The sequence below is a fragment of the Hordeum vulgare genome, chromosome 3H, assembly GCF_904849725.1.
Source record: "Hordeum vulgare subsp. vulgare chromosome 3H, MorexV3_pseudomolecules_assembly, whole genome shotgun sequence".
NCBI classification, from domain to species: domain Eukaryota; kingdom Viridiplantae; phylum Streptophyta; class Magnoliopsida; order Poales; family Poaceae; genus Hordeum; species Hordeum vulgare.
This window is the reverse complement of record NC_058520.1, coordinates 179,686,513-179,714,373: the sequence shown is the minus strand read 5'-3', so window position 1 is coordinate 179,714,373 and position 27,861 is coordinate 179,686,513. Positions and strand designations below refer to the sequence as shown.

General features: G+C 40.0%; 2 protein-coding genes across 6 annotated transcripts; one reads left to right on the top strand and one right to left on the bottom strand.

The window, feature by feature from the left end:
* The first annotated feature begins 350 nt into the window (after positions 1 to 350).
* Positions 351 to 7,959, top strand: LOC123443421 (kinesin-like protein KIN-14B). 5 transcript variants are annotated; one of them, XM_045119778.1, is made up of 14 exons: positions 351 to 1,128; positions 1,232 to 1,402; positions 1,587 to 1,698; positions 1,945 to 2,261; positions 2,338 to 2,421; positions 2,538 to 2,702; positions 2,785 to 2,891; positions 3,031 to 3,209; positions 4,169 to 4,330; positions 4,561 to 4,776; positions 4,882 to 4,919; positions 5,020 to 5,147; positions 5,479 to 6,559; positions 7,614 to 7,959. In XM_045119778.1, the coding sequence occupies exons 4-14, from the start codon at positions 2,033 to 2,035 to the stop codon at positions 7,727 to 7,729; spliced, it is 2,505 nt and encodes an 834-aa protein (XP_044975713.1). In that variant the 5' UTR covers positions 351 to 1,128; positions 1,232 to 1,402; positions 1,587 to 1,698; positions 1,945 to 2,032; the 3' UTR covers positions 7,730 to 7,959. The 5 variants fall into 5 exon arrangements, with proteins under 5 accessions (XP_044975713.1, XP_044975714.1, XP_044975711.1 ...); XM_045119779.1 differs by having other exon boundaries at positions 1,213 to 1,402; positions 1,593 to 1,698; XM_045119776.1 differs by having other exon boundaries at positions 1,213 to 1,402.
* Positions 7,960 to 9,899: 1,940 nt separating this feature from the next.
* Positions 9,900 to 11,911, bottom strand: LOC123439767 (pentatricopeptide repeat-containing protein At5g56310-like). The gene has a single exon (XM_045116445.1). It carries the CDS (start codon positions 11,864 to 11,866, stop codon positions 10,379 to 10,381), a length of 1,488 nt encoding a protein of 495 aa, XP_044972380.1. The 5' UTR covers positions 11,867 to 11,911; the 3' UTR covers positions 9,900 to 10,378.
* Between the last annotated feature and the right edge of the window lie 15,950 nt (positions 11,912 to 27,861).

Here is a 27,861-nt window from a genome sequence, read left to right as displayed (position 1 = left end):
TGGGGAAACTTTCAGAGAGTACCAGTGCCCTTTGCGTACCAGCAATATGTAGTCGGTTCTGCACAGTAATTTCTCCTCTCTTTTCGTAATTAAGGATACAATGCAATTCCTTGGTAATTAAGGATGGTGACAAGCTAAAGCTCTCCAAAAGAGTGGTGGTCCCTTGTGATTTATTAGTCCAGAGTTGGCCACCGGTGAGATTTCCCTGTTGAGACCCACATATCGACACAATCATGTATGCCCTTGCTTAATTGCCTCACTGGATTGTCTAGAAAATAATTAAAACTGTAATTGCCTCAATGGAGGAGACATTTTTTATCAACAGACACCTAGCTGCACACAAGAATTATATTGCAAGACATTCATGGGTAGCTGCTTCATTTCTACTCTACGGTCCATGGAAGGCACCAGTAATGTACACTGCAAGATCATTTTATGATCACAACCAGATAAGAAAAGACTGGCTCTACTGACTGGTGAGGCTGTCTAATCCAATGACTAGTGTTCAATGATACGATATATAGAAAGTCCAAACGGAGTTAAAAAAGAATACATGCATATGATGAAAATATGTACTACATGGTCATCACTCATCAGCAAAGACTGGGAGTATCTCGTGAATGAACCAATGCCAGAACGCACCACACTATCAGTTCCTGCTGACATGATCGGGAATAGTGCTGCTGCGAGCACAGTAGCACGAGCTCGCTGAAAAATACTAGCATGGCCTTTTGTTTTGAGCGATGATCACAAGATTGATGAGAGCCCCAACATTTTTGAGGCGCAGACCCACCTGCAGCTGCCTCTCTGAAAAGCTCAGCATGGCACATGGTGGGTGAGCTCCTCGATGACAGCAGAACAGGAGATATTATTTCATTTGCCAAACAACATCCACCCATTAAATATTGTCGCCATACGCCAGAGCACAGAATCTGTCATACTTAATCACCATCACCTCTTTCCCTCTCTCGCCTCCCTCTGTCTCGGTCTCTCTGTCTGTTCCTCTATCTCACTCTCCCCTGCCTCTCCATCTCTCTTGAGGCAGACACTCAAACGCACACACAGAGGGGCTACTAAGCTGCTATCGGTTTTGACTGGATTTGAGCTCCCTTGACCAAAAGATACCAGGTATGGTGCATTTTTGACAGTCGAAGCAGCAGCCACATGGTTATTTCCAACCTCTAGGTCCTCTTGACTGATCTGTAGCTGCAGGAACTTTCTATGGAGGTAGAAGCTATGGCGGACTCTACTGTCAAGGTTCAAAATGGCGAAACAGCCAGAACACACTTGCATATGCTGATGTAGAATTGCAATCACTGGTTTGTGGTTGGGCGCTGGCATCTTCGATAGTGACACGGCGATAGACTGCCTTGGAGGCGAAAGAGCTAGTTGAGGAATTGAGGTATGGCAAAGTTTCCTCTCTTCCAATGCTTGAAAGCCTTCTTTGACACTTGAGTCATACTGCAAGAATAAGCAATGTATTCTTTCTTTTGCCTTGCTTCATGATGATGGTCTCTGTCTTATCTAACCTGGGAAATGTAGTAGTTGGCGACTCTGAAGTAGAACTGACCTTTTTCCTTGAAAAGTGATAGAGACCTGGGAACTCCAACAAGGATTTAAGCAATGTATGGGCTCCGCCGAGGGCAACTCCCTTAGCTCTCGCACACTCTAGCCATTTGACGTAGTATGGAAGTGCAGGTATGAACTACCAATGTCTCGTTCATATGGTCTATAGATGTGGTGTCTTGAAATTTCTCGCATCATTCTTTTTGCATGCTTCTCGAGTCTAACTGCAACGAAATACTTGGTCAGAAAAATGATTAGAAAATAAAACAAGAGGACTCGGCATGCGGAAACAGTCTAGTTTGAATTACATCTGACTTTGACATGGTATCACTCTGTTTTCTTTTCTGTACAATTTGAGAATCTCATTCCAAATGGCAGGCGGTGTCACCAGCAAAGAATGGAGCGGGAGCAGCAGGATAGCCATAATCAATCCTGTTTCTTGGTGACAACTTGCTAGGCAACATACATGGATGGGCAGTCAGGGAAAACCATGCAGAGTCTACCGGACACATTGTCATCCCTTAAGGGGTTCAACAAGTACCTCACACCCGGTTGGATTGAATCAGTGTCCCACATCCTCAAGGAGTTGACACCAATCAAACCACAGAAAGTAATGGAAGAGGAAGCTCATAATGTATTTGAGTGTGATCACTGTGATGACACAGAATTAGACATTAAAGTTGCAAAGATTCAAGGTATGCACTTCAAATTCTTGCCCTCAAAACCTCCATACATTGCTGAAACTATTCTTCTTCTTTAAACATATGACAGATGAAATGGTTTCACTGGGTGCCCAACTAAAGCAGAAAACACTGCAGAAGAGAGAGTCACTAAATAACTATTTGGATTTGAAAGGTAGAACTTTGTTGTCGAATTTACTACTCCCAGGAATTTAATTGTGTTTGGTTAGTACACTTCAAGAAAGAAAACTGGGTTTCGTTATCTGTTAATTATCATGCCTTATTCCTCAGGAAGTATAAGGGTGTTCTGTCGTATGAGGCCTTTCAACCATGAAGAAAGTTACAGTTCCAGAACCATGTTCACCCTTGATGAGAGTAATGTTTTCTTAAAAGTTGCTGATACCAAGATAAGGCAATACAAGTTCGATAAGGTTTTCGACCCACGCTCAACACAAGGTATTTCATCAGAATTTTAATGAGAGCCATCCTTTCTTGATTGTTTGAATTCAATTCTATTGAAGATAGTTTGCTTCTCCAGGTGATGTATTTTCTGAAGTCGAACCAGTGATAAAATCAGCTATAGATGGCTACAATGTTTGCATATTTGCCTATGGTCAGACAGGCAGTGGAAAAACTTATACAATGGTAAGATTTACTTACATCCGCCACTTTTATGCCCTCCCTCTTTCCAGACACAAAAATAAATGAAAAGTTCACAGTTCAAACACCCCAAACAGACTGAAAGGCTAATGTTTTACTTACAATCCATTACCATATGAATTAGGAAGGAAAGCCCTCCGACTTGGGTGTCATACCACGTGGGATTCAAGTACTGTTCGATCGAGCTTCAGAGAGCAACAACAGATTTCAGTTCACTTTCAGCATGCTCGAGATATATATGGGAAACCTACGAGATCTACTAGTTCCAGGAAGCAAGAACAATGGGCTAAAGAATGTTCCGAGGTAATTGCCTAAACTTGATGGAAAGAGAATGAAGGACTGCTTTCAAATAACGGTGTTCCTTTTACCGTATGGTTTATTACCAGAATAGCTAAAGATACATATTACTACTAAATATCAAGATATGCTAGTTCTGAACACCCACTTGTAGAAAGTAGAAGACGACGAAAGTTGGAACCAGCTCCTGAATCTTGACTGTGATGTAGTAACAGCAATGCACAAGTAACAACTGTCAGTTGGGTGCCTGTTGTCTAATTATGTTAAATCCATATAACTAAAATGTATTATAGTTATTGTTTGATATTTCAAGGAGATGTGTTGGACACGATTCAATCATGTTGCATGCCATTTCTGGATAAGTTGTACCCTTCTTTCCAGTATAATGACATGGGGCTGTCAGGTATCAACTGTGGTACTATGCTTTCCAGATCAAACCGAAATGCATGTGTAGGTTCTTGGCACAAATACTAAAAGGGCTGCCTGTAAATATATGAACTTACGAAGATATATATCATGTCAGTATGGTATTGTTTAGATCGATTAATTTTGTCAGAGTGCTTAGAGTACTTGTTTTGTTCCTATGCTGCATAATGGTGCAATAGAGCCAACCATATGAACATTATCATGATTTCTTGAACACTATAAATACCATAAATATATAGTCAATCAAGAAATACGTGTGGAGAATCCAACTTTTACTTTTTTTAATGCCATTATTAAGGACCAAAATGATACAGAGCCATTCGAGACCAAAATGAAAGAGAGTCATTTCCTAGGAAATAGAATCTTTTTATTTAGGGAAGAGAAAGAGAATCTTACATCATTTACTGATCTACATGAATTGCTTGGGTAGTTCTTATGTTTTCAGATACTGCAGGTTAAACTAATTTATGTATATCTTCACACCCTTGTCAGTTTCTTTATTTCTATAAGGAAATTGTTTAATGCATCTCTGCATACAGCCTCTCTATTAAAACGGATCCTGATGGTGGCATTGAGATTGAAAATCTAGTGGCAGTTACCGTGAATAATTTTCAAGAAGTGAAAAGATTATATGGTGTGGGGACCCGTCTTAGATCAACAGCTTCCACTATGGCTAACTCTACATCAAGTAGATCTCACTGGTAAAGTATTTATTTATTTTATTGAAGAAAGCATGTGTTCTTTTTCATAAGAGAAGAAATTAACCATGGTTGCACTGCTAAAAGAGGTCCTGAATCAGAAGGGGATAACAAATGCTCACTAAACCCTACTATGCTTGTATAAAGAGAAATGACTGATTTTAGGAAGAGAACAGGAAGGATGGATTGCTAACCTGAAGCTTATGTTTTTTTTGTATTCATTTATGCAACAGTTTGATTCGCATTTCATTGACCTCCTTTGATGCACCTGAGAGAAAAAAAGCAAGAAACAAAATATGGATGATTGATCTAGGTGGAAGTGAAAGACTTGTAAAGACTAAAGCAACTGGTAAAAGGCTGAAGGAAGGCAAAGCCATAAATTTGTCATTGTCAGCCCTAGGGGATGTGATTGATGCATTACAGACTAAAAAACCTCATGTACCTTACAGGTATGTGAAATTCATCATGCTCATGTTTGGCAGTTGGCACAAATGATTGTTATTTTACTGTTAAAGTTGAAGACAGTGATACTTTCCACTTCTTTGATTTTGCAGGAATAGTAAGCTTACGCAAGTTTTGAGAGATTCTCTAGGTAAACAAAGCCTCACTGAATGTTCTGAAGGAAGCTTTTACATTATTGCTTTATAAACCTAGATTTCATGTAGCTCACGATGCTGCATTCATGTTCACAGGATGCGAGTCCAAAACATTGATGCTTGTCCATATTAGACCAAATGAGAATGATTTGTGCGAGACCATTTGTACCTTGGGTTTTGCAACAAGAGTGAGAAGTATCCGTCTAGAAAGTGAAGAATCGCCAGTAAGTTTCTGCAATTATCACTAAGATGAATATACATCCAAGAAAAAAGATAATGGTATTCATCATTTCTATGAGCCTATGAGTCAAGCATTGTGTGGTTTAGTCAATGCTAAGCTAATGCCAAAACATTTCGATTGATAAAATGATAACTCAGCAGATATGAGGTCATCTAGATCTGTCAAATTAATGAACATTCCAGAAATTAACACAATGGTATGCATTCATGCATACACCACGAGTAACCCAACTATTTTAGATGTGGGTTTAAGTTTTTATCTACTACTTGATAACACTCTTGCTACAAGATAAATAATATTTTGATGTCAATCAGGAGGTAAAAACAAGGAAGGAACATCTCTTAAAGGAGTTAGAACAGACTGTCAGTAATTTGGAACAAGAATGTGAAAATATTAGAAGAGAAATTAAGAAGCTTGAGGATACAGTGGAACATTTGAGAGGGCCTCAGACATCTGCTAGCACAAATTTCGTAACTTCACATCCATCCACTCAGGAGATGAAGATTGACATGTCAAACAATGTAAGGAATCTGAAGAATCACAGAGAAGTTCCACGTGGGTTACCAAGGTTCATGAAGCCAACTGCTGCTAGCCAGCACAGGATAGGCTTAAATAACAGTGTTCCTAGCATTAACAGGATGAAACCACCAGTGCCACCAAAGAGAAGGCCTTCTTCCGTCTATGCAGAATCTGTAAGGTTTCCAGTAAATGCCGATACTTGGCAGTCAGAATGCAGTTCTGATTGCAGTATCTCCATGACAAGTGACATCAATTGGACACCAAGCATACAAGATGGGACTGAATGTAGCCAAGATGCATCAGAGTACGAGATCAAACAGGTGATTTTCTCAGAACATGACAAACCATCACAGGGTCAAGTCATTTCCTTCAAAGAATGGCAACTTACAGAATCAGAGAATATACAGAACAAAACTGAAGAAAGGAGCATTATAGACATTGATAATTGGATCCACCAACAAATACTTCAAAGTGCTGGCACATGCCAAAGTAAAAGGGTTCCAACTGTTCCCAATGTAACTGAACAAGAAACTTTCAATATTCCTTCACCAATTAAGATTGAAAGGACTAAAGGTTGTCAGCAAGCACTGGACGAAGAAAGTGAACCAACCCTACAACCCCCACCACTTGATGCAAAGGATATTAAGCGATCCAAGGCAGTTAATCATTTTGCCACGGCAGAATTATGCAGTCCTCCATCAAGCGAACATTGCAGCACCAACGAGACGAAGAAACATATGAATGAAAATCTTGCATATCAGGGGAGATCCAGAAGATCTCTTCAAGAAAAGCTGGATGGTTGCATGCTAAAGCTGCCAGAATCTGATGTAAGAACAAGTCCTGAAATCAGGTCCCACGAAGAGGAACACGGCATAGGTAATGTTGTCTACCATTGGAGAATATGCTTTTGGGATAATGTATTGGACAACAAAAGGGCATTATACATCTAGTACATCTGGATCGGTTGATGTTATATCTTATAAACTTGGAATCAATGTAGGAGAATGGCTTGGCATAAACAAAGTTAGAGTATGCATATACAGAAGTAGAATATTTAGAAAACAAATGTGGGCAAAAAGATCAAAATTCCAGTCACATGACGCTTTCATATGCATTAACATAAATAAACTTTGCTGTATCCACATCTACTCAAGTTATTACAAACACCTGCAGATGGTTTAACCTAAATTATATGTGGCCTAGACCTGTTTTCTCCCTCTTACCCACCATCTTCATTTAGCAATGGTAAGGCAGATTGAGGAAAGACAATAGTACGACGGTTCTTATAGTACTTCTACTGCAAAAGTACTCGAGCTATCGAAGGCAAAAAATCAAAGAAGAACATCATTAAGACAAACTAGAAAAAACTCGTTGACCATGTGTAGTTTACTGTAACTGCTGCTTAGATAGTAGACTGTTGAAAAAATCTATGGCAAAGTTGTAAGCTTCATTGTTCACTGTTCAAACAAATAACTGAACAACCAATAACTGAGCTATAGAGTCAGCATCTCAGAGTGAAACTAGAATAAGCATTCTAGAGCTTGAGTTATGGATGATAATAAAAAGAAATTCAAACAAACACGAGATTGTATGATTGTTATCTAAGGATGTTGTTTAGACTTTTCTGTGAAGGAAGAACAGTGAATTCAGCAAATCAAGTCTTAATAGGATAATAGTTTATATAACTAATGAAATAATGATGAATGCAATTATGTTATACTACAAAAACTAGCTGTGCTGTTGTCGTCTTAATAGAAATAATGATGTAAATCTTTGTGTTGTTACCAGATTATTATATAACACATACTGCACAATTAGCATACAAATAGTTATTAATTTTAGTGGTCTCAATTTCCACTTCTACACTTCTTTCAACGTACATATTGTCCCTACAGAGGCTATAGTTTACCGATTTTACTGTTTTGCACAGGAAAGCTGACAAAGTTCTTTCAAGCTCTCCAAACAGCATGGGGCTGTGTTCGTCTAGGATTAGGCATTGTCAGCCTTGGATTAGAGCACGAGTTCTTTCAAAGCTTGATACTTTGAAGTAACCATAGTCTCGTTATTTGTAAGAGGTAGTAGTCACTTTTGGGAGTACACTACTTCAGAAAATGTACTGTCGGTTTGTCATAGCGGCAGTTGAATTGCTGATCTGATGCTGCATTGCTGCAACAGTTGGTTTGATGCCAGATGGATTCTTCTAGGTATATAATGGAAGTTGTAAACAAGTGTAAGAGTGATCAAACTATGAATGAGAAATTTGACATATCCTGAAACAGCAGCTGTTAGAGCAACTCCAACGGGGCGACCCATTTCGTCCGCCGCCGTCCGTTTGGGTCCGCGCGGACAGAAAATTCGGCCCAACGCGCCAACCTAAACGGACGAGCGTCCGCTTTTCGTCCGCGTGCGGACCCATTCCTGACCCAATTTTGAGCCCGATTTGGGTCGGCGCGGACACAAAACGGACGCGGATGACGCGCGCGTACTCCTTCCCCTGGCCCGCCAGTCGATGGCACATTGGTCGTTCTCCACCCCTACCGACAGCTAGCCCTCGCCTCATCCCCACCCCATCGCCCCCGCCGCCCAGTTCCGGTGCCTCGGCCCCAAACGCCGACACCTACCCACGCCGCCGGCCACATCGCCGCCAGGCCACCGCAACTTCCCCGACCCCAATCCGACGTCACCGGTCAGCTTCGTCGTCCACGCCCGTAAGTTGTTCGACAGTTTGCCTCAAGGTACAAATGGACTGTGCCGACGAGTTCTTTTTCCATAATGTTCTGTGTGACTCCGACGATGAGGAGATGTTGCTTGTCGTGTTGGTCCATGACCACCTTAATAGGAAGCGGCCGTTGTTCCGGGGCTCGATTTCGGGGCATGTTCCGGCGTCGAATCGCAACCGAGAGAGCGGACATTTCCTTCTATGAAAGGACTACTTTGACACAACCAATCCGCTGTTCAAACATCTTATCAGGATGCCATTGGAAAGATTGGATTCTCATCTTATGAGAAATGCACTGCAGCTATCCGGATGCTTGCTTACGGAGTACCCGATGATCTTATCGATGAGTACGTCCGTATGAGTGAGTCTACGTGCCTAGAGTCGTTGTACAGATTCTACAAGGTTGTGGTTGCAGTGTTTGGTCCTGAGTACTTGAGAGAGCCGACTGCTACAGACACAGTCCGCTTGTTGGTGACCAATGCCAGCCGGAGCTTCCCAGGGATGCTTGGCAGCATAGACTGCATGCACTGGGTGTGGAAGAACCACCCTTTTGCTTGGCAAGGCCAGTACAAGGGCCATGTCAAGGCTTGCACTGTCACACTTGAGGTCGTGGCCTCTCAAGATCTCTGGATCTGGCCCTCTTTCTTTGGCATGGCCGGATCACACAATGATATCGACGTGCTTCAACGTTCGCCGGTGTTTGCAAGGCTTGCCGAAGGCAACAACCCGTCGGTCAATGTTAACATCGACGGTCACAACTACAACAAAGGATACTATCTAGCTGATGTGATCTATCCATAGTGGACCACTATTGTGAAGACAATCTCCAACCCTGTCGGAGAGAAGAGGAAAAGATTTGCCCAAGAACAAGAAAGTGCTAGGAAGGATGTCGAGTGTGCCTTTGGTGTTCTGCAATCTCGATGGGGCATAGTTCGGTATCCTGGTAGAACTTGGAGCACCAAGAAGTTGTGGGAAGTGATGACTGCTTGTGTGATCATGCACAATATGATCGTAGAGGATGAGCACCCGGAATGTCTCCACGATCAAGGGTTTGAGTTTCAGGGTGACAATGTGGTGCCTCGGCATGGCGGAGGAGCGGCATCGTTTGCACAGTTCACCCAATTTCATCATGAAATGCGTGATTGGGAAACTCATATTCAGTTGCAAGATGATTTGGTTGATCATATGTGGGATCATGTTGGCAACCAATAGATATATCTTTTTCAGACAATTTAATTTTTATTAGGCTTGTAAAAACTTTGCTATATTTTATTTCGGTTGTGGAACTATGCTATTTCATTTGCTTTTGAAAAATATGCAAAATGTTTGTATTTGTTAAAAACTGGCGGCTAGCCGGCCAGGCAGACAAATATGGATCTGCGCGTTGGGCGCATTGTCGACCCAAATCCTAAAGCGAGCGGACGACCCAAACGGACGAAAAGCGGACAAAATCGCCGTCCGTTTGGGTCGGCTGGTTGGAGTTGCTCTTACAGTGTGTAAAGATGAAACTGCACTATATTAATTCAGAGATCGTATTTAGCTAGCTGATTTAAGTACATGTCAAGGTAAAGCATGCAATAAGGGCTTTTGCGGAACAGTAACTTAAAGTACTATCTTACATATAAAAAAAAGGCAGCCCGGTGCACGTAGCTCCCGCTTGCGCAGGGTCCGGGAAAGGGTCCGACCACTTTGGGTCTATCTTACATATGTTTACCTAAAATTCAAAAAGGAGTGGCATGTATATTCTACAAAAGGAGAAGCCAGGGGAAACAACTGATCACTTAATAGCAGGTAAGGGGCTCCTGGTAGTTGGTAGATGGTACCCTTATCTGTAGCAAAGCTCAAAGGCTTGGTTAGTTCTCATCATGAGAACAAATCGCTCATGCAACGACTACCCCATCAAGAATCAACTATCTGAATTTTGACCTTCCGTACACACACACCGCATATGCTCTTCGAAGAATGCTCTTACGGTCTTACCCTTCTTCAATATCATGCGGTGCTTCGGGGAGCACAGCAACATAACCGATGGATTTCATGTCAGCGGTGATCTCACGCAATATTTTATGTATCTTATGTAAGCAAGGATGCGATCCATCTCTGGAAGTGAACTCATGAACCACACCACCAACTTCAATAGAACTTGCCCCTGGTACATTTCTTAAGCCCCCGTCTCTCATTGCCTTGCGAAGTTTGCTCACTTCATCCCACCTCTCCTGTTCTGCATAAATATTAGACAGGAGAATATAGTTCCCACTGTTATGAGGCTCAAGCTCAATTAGATGCACCAGGGCTTGTTCCCCAAGCTCAGCATCAGCATGGGTCCGAGCAGCAGCAAGAAGAGCTCCCCATATTGCTGCATTTGCCTTGAAAGGCATGTCCTTAACTAAGTCTCGAGCTTCCATCAAACAACCAGCACGACCAAGTAAATCGACCATGCATCCATAATGTTCAACTCGTGGCTTAATCCTGTAGTGAGATACCATGATTTGGAAATACCAGCGACCCAAATCAGTCAGTCCGATATGGCTACATGCTGACAGGATGGCAAGAAACGTGATGTCATTTGGTGCCACATTCTCCCTTTCCATCCGGCGGAACATATCAACAGCTTCGGAACCGAGGCCATGCAAAGCAAATCCAGCGACCAGCGTCGTCCAAGTCACAATGCTCTTGTGCCCCATGCCCTCAAACACCTCCACAGCCTTGGCAACACACCCGCATTTGAGGTACATGTCAATTATGGCATTCATCAGCGGTATATGCCAGCATAACCCCCGCTTCACGATGAACCTGTGCACCCATTCCCCCAAATCAACCGCTCCGAGATCCCCACAAGCCGACAACACGGACAGCATTGCTATCCCATCAGGCTCGATGGCCTCCTCCACCTGCATCCTCCGGAACATCTCGACGGCCTGTGCTGGCCGTTTCATCTGCGCGTACGCTCCGATCAAGGTCGTCCATGACACGACATTCCTCTGTGGCATAACATCGAACAGCTGACGCGCGCAGTCCAGGTTGCCGGACTTGACATACCCCGAGATGGTAACGTTCCAGCAGAAGATGTCCTTGTGGACCGTTTCATCGAACACACTGCGCGCGGAGGCTGCGCAGGCACAGGAGAAGTAGGCCTGGATGAGACTGGCCGAGACGTGAGCGTCGGAGGCGAGCCCGGCACGGACGACAATGGAGTGGAGCTGCGGGCCGAGAGTGCCACGCAGGTGGGGAATCCGGGCGGCAGCGTTGAGGGATACGGAGGGATGTATTCGACGGAGGAGCGCGAGGGCGTGGAGGCGGAGAGGAAGGCGGAGAGAGGCGAGGAGGAGCGCCGAGAGGAGTCGCGCGTTGCGATGGCCGCCGCGGGTGAGGAGGAAGGCGTGGGCCTGCAGGAGGTGGCGCGGGGAGTCGAGTCGGTTGAGGAGGGAGAACGCGCGGTGGAGCGCAAAGGACAGAGGCGGCATGCGGAGAGCTTGCGGCGCGGTGGTGACTGCCGGACAGTGGCCGGACTTGGTGCATTCGTGACGTGGGGTACTGAACAGGCCTGGGAGGAATTCGATCGAGACCAAACCAACCGGGCCGGAGTGTAGTGTTGGGACTTTAGGCCCGGTATCCTCTCCAAATACATTTTGTTTTTACATACCTCTCCAAATACTCCCTCCATTTATACTTATACAAAGCCACTATAAAATATATATTTTGCATCTATACAAGTCCATCAATAATAACTGAGGAAAACATTAATGATATTTTCTCACACTAGTAACCTATTTAAGTCTTCATCCATGCCAGTGGCGGACCTAGAAATAAACTGGAGGGTGCACACACTTCAAAAAAATTGAGATCTATTTTAATTGTGGGCCTTGAAAATCAGCAATTTTCACATGGTAAAAATATATATTCCAAAAATCTGGGTGTTCCATGGCACCCCCAGCACACCCGCTGGATACACCATTGATCCATGCAGTCATAATGACAATCAGCTACTTCCTACACTCACTTTGCTTGCATGCATGAAGTGTATTAATGGTTTCAATAAATAAAAAGAAAAGCTATCTTCGAAAGCATGTATTAACTTTTATCTTGGTATCTGTAACATATGTTTGTGACTTTTTTTATAAAAATGAAGAGGGTACATAAGACAACGAAGGTTTCACGAAAATAATATAAAATTTCAAAAATAATATTTTTCATGATAACTTAAAAAACAATATAATTTCTTAATTTCTTTAGAATTTTAAATTTAAAAATGTGTTTGTGGCCTTTTATTTTTCTATTTTCCTATTTTAAATAAATTAAAAAACAATATAATTTCTTGTTTTTATTATAAATTCAAATTTAAAAATGTTCCGAATTTCTGATTTTCATGATATGTTTCTTAATAAATGACAAAAATCACAAAATGTTCAGATTTCATAGTTTTATTCTCGTTCTGAATCTTATTTCCATTAACTCAAAAAATGTTCGAGTTTCAAAATTTGCTCATATTTTTAAAAAATGTTCACAATTTGAAATAATGCTCGTGTTGTCAAATTTTGTTCAGAGTTACAAAAGAATGCTTCCTTTATCAAACACTGTTGACAGATCCAAAATAAGTTTTTCTTTCTTCCAATGTTGTTCCAAGTTTCAAAAAATGGTACTATTTTCCAAAAAAGTTCGCCTTTTCAATTCTCATTCAAATTTTCTTGAAGTGTTCTCGTTTTTCGAAAAATGTTCACACGTTTAAAAAATGTTTGTGTTTCCAAAATTTGTTCAAAACTACAACAAAACTTTGTTGTTTTCCAAAAAATTGTTTCACATTTTAAAATAATTATTCGCAATTTTGGAATTGTCTGTGTTCAAACAATGATACATGTTTTTAAAACAAACTGTGTTCAGACATTTAGAAATCTTTAGATCTGTCGTGGCTTATTGTTCTTATATGTGTGTGTTTTTTTCCTAAGAAATTTTCGTGGTGCAATGTTTAGCCGCGAGTGGCCTGAATGGGAGGTCTCGCCTTCGATTCTCCAGGCATGTGCAGTAATTTTATCGTTGCTACAGTTTTCTCTTTTTTTTTTTATCATTCGTGCGCTGCCAATGAGCCGGCCCACTGGATCGCCCCTGTGCGAATTGACGGTAGTCTATCGCAGAAGGCGGCAGATAGGTGATCCCAAGTTCCACATGATCATGCTTCAGCCGATGCTGTTTCAGCTGCTTATAGATTTCGTCTAAATGGATGAATGGCTATTGCGGTCTTTAAAGTCTGGTATGACGAGAGCATTTTTAGGTGTGTTTTTTTCTTTGTTATTAATTCAGTGTAATTTTTAATCTCCATCGGACACACAATGTGAGGAAGAAAAGTACTAGTATACTTTCTTGTGTAAAATAATGATTTATTGATTAAATTGCCTATCCATTATACTGGTATCATTTTCCTCAATATTAATCTAGTCTAAGATGCCCTTCGCTGTCTTTAATGCAAAATAGTTATGGGCTGACTTTTGGACGTTTTCTAACCCTGAATTCTGCGCCACTTATTAAACAGCAAACGGTTGATGGCTGCTGAGAGCAATTAGTGAGTTCAAAAGCCTTTCAAGGATCATGCTGAGAGTGCGCCACTTGACGTGTTCTTAGCATCCGTCATGTGTTGTATTCACGACGCTTTCTTCGGATTTGTTTTTTCATTATTTTCACACATATTTTTGGTTTCTTTTTGTGGTTTTTTAGTGGTTTTTTAGCTTTCTGTTGGTCTTTCTTAGCTTTTGAACAAAAAAAATACATGAAAGATGCATTGCTTCCATCAGAGTCACATATTTGCTTTCTCGACAGCATGACATTGCCTTCGTGAGAGGCAGGGTCATGTCTCTTGAGAAATAAAAAAAATGTCTTTTTTTCTTTTATGAAAGACATGGATTTGCTTTCGTGCGAAAATCAAAAAAATGCGTCTCTTTGGAGAGAGGCACGGCCATGCCTCGCAAAAAGAAAAAAAACCGTGTTCATGTCTCTTAAAAACGGAAAAGAATACGCGTTTTATTTTTTTTCCTTTCTTAAGAGGCACAGCCATGTAACTTGGAAATAAAAAAAAACATATTTTTTCCTTCCACGAGATGCACAAATTTGCTTCTGCGGGTCTTTTGAAAAAGAAAGAAGACGTGCTCTCAGTTTGATTTTTTCGTCATGTTTATTTCGTGAAAAAACGTCCGTCAAAACCTATCAACACGGGATCTAGTTTTGAAGATCTCGAGCAAGGAATCAAACGGTGAAAATGGTTCGATATTTGAACGTACGGTTTAAGAGATAAAACTTTTTGAATAAACAGATCTTCCAAAAAAAGGAAAAAACTCCCAGGTTGCGACAAATGATGCACATGCAACACGCCACTTGTTGCAACCTCGGATGATGAAATTGATCTTTGAAAGGTGTACCCTCAATTAGTGATTTTGCTCACACTCCCTTATGTACAAATTTCTAAGTGCTCCGACCCATCACGGTAGCACAGTGTAGGTATGTTTTCTCTTTAAATTCGTAGACATTTTTCAAATTCATGAACTATTTTTTCAAAAAAAATTAATATATGTGCTTTTTTCAAATCCTGTGCTTTTTCAAACACATGTTTTTTTTTTAAATTGTCAACACTTATTTTGGATTTGTTAACATTTTAAAAATTTCCTGAACGTTTTTATAAGTCCATGAAGTTTTTTAAAACCATGAGCATTTCACGAATCCACAAAGCTTTTACAACTCATGAACTCTTTCAAATCTGCAAAAAAAAAATCAAATCGGTGAACCTTCTTCAAATTCACGAGCATTTTCAAGTATTTTTTCCGAATTCATGATCTTTTTTATTAATATGTAGAGTTTTTATATTTCATAAAAAACAAAGCACATGTTATTTATCAAAAAGTCATGATTTGACAACTCTTGTGATTAGCTTTCTATCAAGCTTGAGTTCATCAAAATCAGAATTCATTTGTAGAATTTACGGCAGTTTTGGTCTTTCTTATCCATCTGTTTTTTCTTGGGCACTTTTGTAGTACCGAGACGGTAGTACACTTGGCTCCAGGGTAGTACCACTTAGGCGGTACTTCCATTGTGAACAATCGCGGCTACTGCCACCTATAGTGAGGTAGTGTGCAAGTTTCTACTGCCCATTCCATTATTGCGGTAGTGGCACGGTAGTACGGCTTGCACGGTACTTCTACTTATTACTAGCACTGCTACTTGCGCTTGTGTTCGAGGGGGTGTGCAAGTTTCTGTTGCTCATTTCGCGTGCACAGTGGTTGGTTATACGGTAATACAGCTTCGTGTGGTACTTCCGCTTTGGTATCGCTCCACTACCGCCGGTACCTTTGTATCTAGTGACTTTTAGCAGTGGTATCGCTCTATGTAGCTCGTAGTACCCTCCGGAGGTACTATTGTGCGTGTACTCTACATTACACATTGGCTAGCACTTGAAATACCGTTTGAGCACGAGTTATGTGCATAACTATTGGATTTGTGCCCACTGTAAAATGGGGTCTTCTTCCACATTGCTCCTAACATATTTGGTCAAGCTTTCTCCACCATTGTTGACCTACAAAAGCTTGGCCTTCTCTCCATTCCTCCCATGAATCTTCAATTTTTTAGGGAAAAGGGAGAGGAGATCTAGATCTACATTTCCACCAATCCATCTCTCATCTAAGTGAGGGGAACCCCTTGGATCTAGATCTTGGTGTTCCTTTGTGTTCTTCTTATTCTTCCTCTCATATTCCTTCATAACTTTCGTTGCTATGTTTGGATTTGGGAGAGGGGGACTTGACCACTTCGTGTGTTATTGTCATCGCATTAGTTGCATCGATATGAGTTCTGTGCGATGATACGTGAACCTGAAAGTTGAGAAGCTTATTACTCTTGGGTGTTTAGGCGCCCTAGAACTTGTGCGTCTTGGGTGGTTGGGATCCCTAGACGGTTGGTGGTGTCACGGAGTTCAATCATCACTCCTGCATGAAGGTCCTATACAAACGGATTTTAATCCCTTCGAGTGTCCAAGTTCCAAACCGTCACCTTGCATGTGTGTGTGATTAGGGGGGGGGTCTACCGCACACGCTACCAAAACTATTTGTGATTAGGGGCACATACCACACAATTTAACACAAAAGCTGTGTGTAATTTGGATTAGCATCACATATGGTTATTTCCCGAAAATTGTATGTAACACGCGAGTCATTGCACATGATTAAAAATCAAAAACTATGTGTGATGTAAATGTCATAACACACAATTGGATCGAGGAAATTGTGTGCAATGTGGGGGGGGGGTCATTTCTTACATTTGTTCTACCCAAACGGTGTGCAATGTGTGATCTGAACGATCCATTAATTAGTTCTAAAATCATCTAGACAATAATTATTTACTATGATCATCTTTTCACAAACAAACATAACATAAAACATGCACATTCAAATTCCACTATATGATTTCTTTCCAAGTTTTGTCATACAACATACACAAGTACAAACGTACTATCTTACATCACACGACAGCCAACACATATAGCTAGCAATCACATCTAATTATGTCGTAAAACTTCATTAGTCTCTTGTTCATCGATGATATCAACTGCCAAATCTGCTAAGTTTTGTTATTGTATCTCATCCCGAGAACAAAGAGAAAAAGGTAACAAGATAAAAAAAATTACATGACTACATAGAGGAGTGATTTGGTGATAAGGCTCATCTACACCTATGATGCATAAAAAATTCAAAACAAATACTAGAAAAATTCAAAAACTTACAAAAAAAATTGCATGATAGAAATTTTGGTGCCTGATCTGCGCTCCAAATTTCAGATCATTTGAACATTTTAATAGCCCTCGGCAAAAAACGAAAGCAACCTCATCCGAGCCTGAGCTTAGGCATGTGGAAACTAGCTTTTAGGCCTGTGTCGGGCCGGGTAGCGCTTGGGCCCAGAAATTAGGCCCGACATTCGGGCCGAGAAGGGCCCGGGCATGAGTTTTTGCACCATGGGCTTTTTTAGGCCCGATCCGACTCGAGTTTTGGCCACATATACTTTAATGTTTTCACCAATAAGAATTCAACATACATATGTGTGTGTTTTTTGCCATTTGATTTTTACCCTTACACATAAAAAATGTGAAAACCTTTTCAAAATTTTACTATAGTATACAAAGGTCATATATTTCACCCTGGGCGTTTGGGTACCCTAACCCGCTACCCGAACCCGAACCGAACCGAATTAATCGAATTGTCGGGTAATATGGGTATCGGATTAGGGTTCGGTTCTCATGTCCTAGCTATTCGGTTTTCGGGTTCGGGTTCGGGTTCTAGTCTGTAAAACCCGAAATACCCAAACTACCCGAATTATTCATACTAGCTAAATTATTCATGCTATTATTACACTTACATGTTACCCATAATAACTAAAATACCCATACTGTCCAAAATACCCACACTATCTGAATTATTCATACCAAAAGTTGATGTGTGCTCCGAATATTTTGGGTTTTTTGGGTACCCGAATAACCCGAACTGAAATTTTGGGTAATTTGGGTTCAGGTATATTTTTGATAGAAATAGAATTTGGTTTCCATTTTTGAATACCCGAATTACCCATAACCCGAAATACCCGAACCGAAATAACCAAAATACCCGAACGCCCAGGCTAACATATATTAATATCATGTCAAGTTTCGTATTTATTAGACATTATTTACATTTTTTAGAATTAAAATACCAATAAACTAAGGTTTATGGTTGATTCTTTCCACATAGGTATTTGAACTTTATATTTATTTCTTGTATGAGGCATACACATATACTCAATACCCTAAATATGATTTTTCAAATCATTTTTGTATAATGTTTTCTGTACTTGTAGTTCAAACTTGAATGTATCCCTTAAATGACTAGAAATGTAGTTAATGACTCAAATATAGCAAATGACCTCTGAAAAGTGCAAAATTTTAATATGGAAAATTTATGGTGTATCTGAAGTGTAGAAAAAAAATCAAGGTGAAATGACGAAGAAAAATATTAGTACACCACCAACTTGATGCATTCACTCTTGAAACCATGGTCGTTCTTTGGAGGTAGTCTATTTCTAAAGGATGTACATAAAAAAGTGAAACCTTCTCAATTTTTTACCACATCATACTTAGGTCATATCATGACACTATGTCAAGTTCCATATTTTTACTTCATTTACATTTTTATAATTTAAATATCAACAAATTCATTGTTCGCAGTTGATTCTTATATCTTATAAATCTATATTCGTTTCTTATATGAGGCATACAAATATAGTCAATAACCTAAATCTGGCTTTTCAAATCATTTTGTGTATTGTTTCATGCACTCATGGTTTAAATCGGAATTATATCCATTAAATGGCTAGAAATGCAGTCAATGACTAAAATATAGCAAATTAGCTCTGAAAAGTGCCAAATTTTAACATGAGGGATTCTATCGTGCATGTTAAGTGTAGAAAAAAAAAATCAAAGTCAAAAGATGAACAAAATGTTAGTTCGCCTTCAAACTTATCACGAAAACCATTATTCTTGCGAAAAAATAATAACTTGAGGCATCACATAAGGCTTCATTTATGGAAATATGTGCGATGATAAACTACCTATAGCGCATGCAATGTATGCAAAAAAACATATGCAATGCATTGCACACGTTTGTGTTTTTAGCATCGTGTGCAGTGATATTCTAAATCACACACACAAACACACACTTTTTATAAAAAAATGTTTGCATGTCATCACACACGGTTGCATTATAATAATTATGTGCAATGATAGACTAGATCACATACACATCATTTGTAAAACCGTGTGCAAAATATCACATAGGTTTATATTTTTGTAAACCGTGTGTAATAATAGGCAACATCGCACACACATTTTTTGTAAAAATTGTTTCGCGACATCGCACGCAATTATGTTTTTGAAATGTGTGTGATATTACGACATCACAATACTTTTTTCGAAGGGTCTTTGGTAGATGTATTGTCTTAGGACATTACTGTAGTAGTGCATTATGGTGTAAAGCTCTGGGCAAGCGTCACGGCCTTCAACTAAGTTGTGGAGATTGCCCCGCGCAACTTATACAGGTTCAGTGACTGCCCCCAAGGGTTGGCAATTGTACGGGTTCGGTGACCGCTGCCAAGGGTCGCCATTTGTAAAGGTTCGATGACCGCCTTCAAGGGTCCCTTAGTGGAATCACGACATCTAGCATTGTGTGAGGGTATGAGGAGAATATGGTGTCCCTACACACCGCTCTAACGAAGATTAAAATCCGCATGGCTGTGAACCATGAGATACATCATCATCTCTAGGTGCCTCGGTTATCTCTTACCCGAACCCTTTACTTGTGCAATTTACTTTGCGATAGCCATAGTGATTCATGTTATATATCTTCTTATCACATAGTTTTTTTCTTGCCTATCATAACTTGTTGGTGCACATAGTTGAGCCTAGTATATTTAGATTTTATGCTTGATAAATTAAACATTAGTTTTATTCCATATTTGTTCAAGCCTAAATCATAATTGTTTTAAAGCGCCTATTTATCCCCCCTCCCAGGCGGCATCGACGTCCTTTCAAATGGGCTAGAGTGTATGAAACTCCAAAAAATGAATTAAAAAAATAAATGTAGATGTAACACGCCAATAAAAGTATAGTAACTTTCACTATGTTCTCAGCATGTATCCAAAACATCATTACTGGCTAGTATGTTAATTAGGTTGTGGTAGTTATTGCATTGAGTTGCAACAGAATGAAATCGAACGGGTGTCCTTTTGATTAACTTTTAATCATAATACCCTAGAATCAGGGACTAATAGTTTAATCATAGTTTCCAAGAATTACTTCTTTGACCAGCCTCTTATACTTCAGTAACTTGTATGACATTCATACCTGAGTTGGTCCTTTCAGTCTTATTTATTTTTGTTTTCACACTTCTAATAGTTTTACTTCTAATATTTATCTTCTTACAGAAGAAGCACCTAACTTTTAAGAGTGGAGTTAGCCCTGGATTTCCTAGGTGTGTAAGTCTCACTAACACCTTTTAGACTTGTCCTTTCTCTTTAAGTTGTTGTTTTATTTACCATCATTACATGACTGTTATCCTTCTGGATCCCATCTCTAATCGGTCTAATGCACGGTAAATACTTTACTAATATGTGCAAGCAAAACATTGGTTTGGATATTTCAAATCTTTTGGCCTTTGTTTCTCTCTGAAAACTAATTTTCAGTTTTGTGAATATCACATAACTATCGTAAACTTTCAAAGTTCGGGTCTCATGGGAGCAAACATACTGCACTTGACCGTAACAAAACTCTAGCTTTTGGATTGAAGGACAAGAGTCACATCACCCATATCATCACTGGGAGAATACCGAAAGTATGCAATAGGACAAAATCCTTCTCAACAATCTTGAGGACAATCCTCACATTATGTTAGTGATGTCTACTACGCAACTTTATTCTTGTAGACTATGCTGGGCCTCCAAGCGTAGAGTTTTGTAAGACGGTAGAAAACTTTCCTCAAGTAGATGAAGGCAGTCTCTCTCAAACAACCCTGCGATCAAATACAAGAATTTTTTTGTGTCCCCGACACACCCAATCTAATGGAAAATTGTATAGGTGCGCTAGTTCGACAAAGAGATGGTGATACAAGTGTAATATGGATAGTAGATATAGGTTTTTGTAATCTAAATAATAAAAACAACAACATAGCAAGTAACAAAAGTGAGCATAAACGGTATTGCAATGCTTAGAAACAAGGCCTAGGGTTCATACTTTCACTAGTGTAATCTCTCAGCAATGCTAGCATAACCGAATCATATATCAATCCCTCAATGTGTGACAAAGAGTCACTCCAAATCTTATCAATAGAAGAGAACATAAGATGAAACTGTTGTAGGTCGCAAACCACCTCAAAGTTATCTTTTCGATCAATCTATTGAGCCATTCCTATAGGTGCCACATGCATCTCTAGAGATTGTAATACAATAACACCATATGACACGCAAGTATCCATGAGTTAATTATTCAATATGCATCAAACAATTTCAGATCTATAATATTCAATCCAACACAAAGAACTTCAAAGAGTTACCCCAAATTTTGTATCGAAGAAAGTAGGATGAAAGCATGTATCAACCTATGTGCTTAGATTACCCCAATGTCATCACGGTAATCCACAAGTTGATTACCAAAATATATAGCAAGTGACTCAATAAAATTCCCCATTGTCACCACGGGTATCCACATGCAATACATACATCAAGTCATATCAAATCCTCATATATTAAATCCAATAATAATGGAACCTCAAAGTGCATGACTCAATTCATCACAACAAAGGGAAGAACACCATATGATTCGACTACAGTAACAAAGCTCATCGTACATCAAAATCATGCCGTGTCAACATCACGAGAGAGAGATAGAGAGATAGAGAGAGCAGGAGAGATTAAACACATAGCTACTAGTACCACTACATCAGGAAGGTCCTAAAATGACACGTGTACGGGAGACACTTTGACGAAACTGTGTGCAATGCACCAATCGCAAACAGTATGGTTGTAGAACTATCACCAATAAAAAATTATGTGTGCGATGGCTGATCCATCACACACAATTCAAGTAAGATTTGCACGTGTAATGCGTGGCATACAGTTGTCTCATACAAACTATTTACGATGAGACAAAATAATGCAAATGGTTTAGCGTAACAAGGTGTGTTTGATACCCGGCAAACCGGTAAATCGGATGAACTATTTGTGATGAGCCAAAACAACACAAATGATTAGACATATCAATATGTGTGTGATACCCAGCAAATAGGTCACTCGGATGAATTGTTTGCGACATGCCAAAGTTACACAAATAATTACGCAGATCAAGATGTATGCGATAGATGGCATACAGTTCAACCGGATTAACTGTTTGCTATGAGCCAAAATAACACAAACGATTAGAGAGACGAAGATGTTTTCAATAGATGATAACCAGGTCGCCCGGATGAACTATTTGCAACGTGCCAAAATAACACAAACTATTACACATATCAAGATGTGTGCGACATACAGTTCAACTAGATTAACTGTTTGCGATGAGCCAAAATAACACAAATGATTAGACAGACTAAGATGTCTGTGATAGATGACAACCATGTCACTAATCAGAATTGTGCGGGAATATCGATAATAACACAGACGATTCCTGCTAATAAGTTGTGTGTGATTTGGGCAAATGCTTGCTAGTGAACAATTGTTTGTGATTGTTCAAATCATCACCAACCCCAGTCCAACCATTAATGGCGTGAACCAGCTTATACCTACAATCACACTTGCCCCCAGTGCAGAAACTAATGGCGTGATACGCGTGTCCCGCAATCCACGCCAATGCTTCCCGCCTCTTCCTCGTCGGTTTCCCGCCACCAGTGACACTGTGCGCAGATCTAGTCCACTCCACACTTCTACTTCTGAGTTGCCCGGGGACTTTCGCCGAAGAGGAAGGGTGAAGCAATATAGTAGCTGATAAGTATTTCCCTAAGTGAGAACCAAGGTTATTGAACCAAAAGGATAACCACAACTATTCCCGTTAACAGTAGCTACACACATAAAAGCAAACGCTTGCACCCAACACAGACAAGAGTGTTGTCAGTCTCCTTGAACTCGTTACTTGCAAGGATTAATTTTGATAATGATTGTCATAATAAAAGAAAATTAAAAACAAAAGAATAAAATTGCAGCAAGGTGTTTAGGTTTTTAGCAGTATGATTTAAGTAGACCCGGAAGCCATAGTTTTCAATAGAGGCTTCTCTCTCAAACACATAACATACATGGGTAAACAGACTAGTCAATCCACTAGTAATTGCCAATTCTGAAACAATTAATTTTGGAAACAATTATGACGCAAATCATTAAATGGATGTCATTAAACATGTCATACATGGTATCATATCTTTAGAAAAAAAAATACACATTAGGCATATGAACATTTATTACATATATGTACGGATTAGGTATGTATGAATCATTTATTTAGTGTATCCATAAATTTTTTTTATGTATATATCTATAATATTTAGTACGTACACATTAGATTTTTGTGTATTAATATATCAGAATATTTAGTATGTACCAATTGGATTAGGTATGCGGATTCGTTTACTTCGTACCTACTCACTAGATTTTTTTAGTATGTATATATACCCAGAATATTTAGTATGTAACACATTTTTTTTTGTTTATGTATATACCCACAATATTTAGTACATACCCATTAGATTATGTATGTATCAATTCACCTATTTACTATGTATCCATTAGATTTTTGTGTAGGTATATACCCAGAGTACGGAATATATTTTTTTGTATGTGCATACTCATCGAATTTATATACCTCGACGTGAAGTTGAATATATACCCCGATAAAATAAATACATACATTCCTAAAAGTAAAAAGTAATTATAGATGGGTCTATGTACGTAAGAAAAAAAATCATGCGTGTAGGAATATGTACATTTTATATTGGGGTGTGTAAATTTTAATGTACGCACACATAAATATCACGGAGGGATATGTACATTGAGGAGTATATGCACATAAATTTTAAGTCGAAGTATATACATTTGTATGTATGTATATATAAATTTCATATGGGATATGTACATGTATATGCACATTTTTATTTTTAATGGCTAAAAAAGTAAAGATAAGTGCAGCATATGTGTGTGCATTGTATTCCAGTTACAAATACAAGACAAAACTAAAAAAAAGATACACAGAATATTATAGTTTATACATTACATATAAACATTTACAAGGAAACTAAGACATCATGCCATATCCGGTAATAAATGGCATGATACTAATAATGATGTGCATTTTTTATGGCAGGTTTAACTCACACCAATACTTGGAAAAGAAATCAATCACATATGGTAATAGTTGCATGGTGTCTAGGTGCGTGGGCACCTAGATGCCCCAAACAATTTACCCCTATATATATATATCACGTCCATAAACAAGTAGACCGACTCTTCCTGCATCTATTACTAGTACTCATGAATCTATGGTCACTACTACAGGAAGGTCCTAAGACGACACATCAATGAGAGACCCTTTGATGAAAGTGTGTGCGATACATGAACCGCATACGGTATAGTTCAAGGTTCATCGTCAATAAGATGAGCCGTGTGAGATGGCGGATCCATCAAATACGATTCAAAAAAGAGTTGCGTGTGCGATCTACAGCATCCTGTTGACCTAGATAAACTATTTGTGATGAGCCAAAATAACGCAAACAGTTAACAAAATACAAGTGTGTGTGATGTACGACATACAGTTCACCTAGATAAATTGTTTGGGTTGATAAGGTAGAACACACAATTGCGCAGATGATTATGTGTGCGATAGACGACATACATGTCAGCCGGATGAACTGTTTGCGATAACATAAAAATAACACAAACGATTACCCATATCAAGATGTGTGCGATAGACCGCAAACACGTTGCCCGGATGAACTGTTCGCGATGAGCCAAAATAACACAAACGGTTGGTCATATCAAGTTGTGTGTGATATACAACATGCAGGTCACTCGGATAAACTGGATGTGATGAGCCAAAACAACAGAAATGATTCGGAATAGCTAGGTGTGTGTATACCGGGCAAACAGGTCAGTTATCTAAATTGTGTGTGAAGACCGATAATAGTACACATGATTTCTGATAATAAGTTGTGTGTGATGTGGGGAAACGCTTACTGGTGAACACTTGTCCGTGATTGTTCAAATCATCACCGTCGTGTTTGTTGGTTTAATCGTTCGCGATGTGATTTGCTCTGTCTACAGAATAATAAGATAAATGCTAACAAATACAAGATGCATAACCAATGCAATGATACGCAAGCTTTGCGTATTTGCAAAAAAAATACAAGATGCATAACCAAATTAAACATGTAATTACATAACCAACTACCTCAATAAACTATTTACATGCATAATAAACTAGGAGAAACCCCGTAATTGGATCCAGTAAAACCAATGAAGGTGTGCACTAGCTCGTACCTACAAACAAAGACGCCCTAGTGCAAAAATTAATGGCATTATACGCATGTCCCGCAATCCACACCAATGTTTCCTGCCTCTTCCTCAGTCGGTTTCCCTCCACCAGCTAGTGGCTAGCTCTATATGACCCTTGAGGCAATGCAATGGCATTGTGCACAGATCTATGTCACACCCATCCTCCAATAATTATTCCAAGCATGCTAGGCAACCAAATCTCGGAGGTCGACGGCGGCCCCTTGCCAAGTAACCAAAGCTCGGAGGTTAACTACGATCCCTTGCTAGGCAAACAAAGATCGGAGGTCAATGTCAACGCCTTGCCATGCAACCAAAGCTTGAAGTTTGACAGTGTCCCCTTCATTGATCACATCTTCAAGGAGGAGGATGAGACGGTGCAGACATCGTGGCCCATCGGCACCACTCTTGCCTGATGTTCCTTGAGCGATTTATTGTCTGCTTGCCGAGGATGTATGAAGAGCTACTTGCCATTCACCACATAGAAGTTCCAGAGCCGCTTGTCGGCATGATCGATGACCCACCGGAAGAGTGTTCGTCACTAGTGCCCTTTAGCATCCTGATGTCCCACCAAGATTGGGCAAAATACTTATGTGATTCAATGACGAGCGGGTTTATGTGCATGTTCGTCAAGCTCGGCGGCGACTGAGTCGTCGATGATCCAAACATTTACGTGTCCAGGATCGAGCGCATCGTTAGAGGAGATGGCATCCCCGATGAAGTAGAGGTATACCAACGTGAAATATTATGGAGACAGGTCATGGGTGGAATTCGCTACCAGTTGGAAGACATGGAGATGGAGTGGTTCTGCGGGGATGTCATGCTTGCGATTGCATGCTCTCAAGCTCTACTGGATGAGGCCGAGGTTGCCCAATAGCCCCAAGAGCCTACCAGCAGCGCCAAGAGTTGTTCAGGTAGAGACGGGTACCATGGTTGCGAGTTCAGACACAAGGAGTGAGCGGTCGCAAGGTTGATGTTATTTGCTGACCATGGAGTCCGAGCAAACTGTTGTCGAATGTCCGCCATTACTTCCTTTTTAGCTTGTTTTATTATAACTGTATGGAAATGGCTGACTCCTCGCTGATTGCGTTGGTTTCCCTCCAAGCTAAAAGGGTGATGTAGCACAGCGACATCAAGTATTTCCATCAGTTATGAAACCAAGGTATCAATCCACTAGGAAGATCCAAAAGACTATGTAAGCAGTACATGCACACATATAACAAATCCTCGCAACCCAACACGTGTAGGGGTTGTCAATCCCTCGTGGGTAATATAAAACGATAAAAAGATAGATTGATAGATGCAAATAAAGTAATGGTAAATAAAACACAACAAGGTATTTTGAGTTTTTGATAATATGGATCTCAAAATAAAAGATCAAATAAATTGGAAACACGAATAGCAATATAGATCTTGCAAACATATGATGTAAAATAGACCCGGGGCCGTAGGTTTCACTAGTGGCTTCTCTCGAGAAAATAGAAAACGGTGGGTAGACAAATTACTATTGAGTAATTGATAGAAGAGAGAATAATTATGACGATATCCAAGACAATGATCATGTATATAGGCATCACGTCCAAGACAAGTAGACCAACTCCTGCCTGCATCTACTAGTATTACTCCACACATCTAGTATATTAAGTTCATGGAGAAAGGGAGTAATGCTTTAAGAACGATGACATGATGTTGACAAGATCTATTCATGTAGGAGTAGACCCCCATTGTTTTATCCTTAATAGCAACAATACGTGCGTGTCATGTCTCTTTCTGTCACTGAGATTGAGCACCGCAAGATCAAACCCATCATAAAGCACCTCTTCCCATTTTAAGATAAGAAGACCAAGTTGTCCAAACAAAACCCAAATATCGTAGAAGACATACGGGGCTATAATAATCAAGCATGGATATAATTTCAAAGTTCTCATCATAAACTCACAATTCATCGGATCCCAACAAACACACCGCAAAAGAAATAGTTACATGAAATATATCTCCAAGAGACCATTGTATTGAGAAGCAAAACGAGAGAGAAAGCCATCTAGCTACTGCCTATGGACCCGTAGGTTTGATATGATCTACTCACGCATCATCGAAGGAGCACCAATGAGGAGGATGAACCCCTTTGTGACCATGTTCCCCTCCGACAGGGTGCCGGAATGGGCTCTAGAGTGGATCTCGTGGCTTCTGAAACTTGTGGCAGCTGAAACAATTTTTCATCAACTCCCTCAGGGTTTCCGGAATATTTGGGTATTTATAGAGCTCAGAGGCAGATGAGGAGGTGCCCAAGGCCCCCACTACCCACTAGGGCGTGCTAGGGGCCCAGGGTGCACCCTCGTGCCTAGTGAGATGCCTGGGCCTCCCCTCATTGGCTTCCTTGGTC

Coding starts and splice junctions, on each gene's coding strand:
- LOC123443421 (XM_045119778.1), top strand. CDS start 2,033: ATGGATGGGCAGTCAGGGAAAACCATGCAGAGTCTACCGGACACATTG. Junction 4,920..5,019: donor AGTTTTGAGAGATTCTCTAG/GTAAACAAAGCC, acceptor TCATGTTCACAG/GATGCGAGTCCAAAACATTG. Junction 6,560..7,613: donor CGAAGAGGAACACGGCATAG/GTAATGTTGTCT, acceptor TGTTTTGCACAG/GAAAGCTGACAAAGTTCTTT.
- LOC123439767 (XM_045116445.1), bottom strand. CDS start 11,866: ATGCCGCCTCTGTCCTTTGCGCTCCACCGCGCGTTCTCCCTCCTCAAC.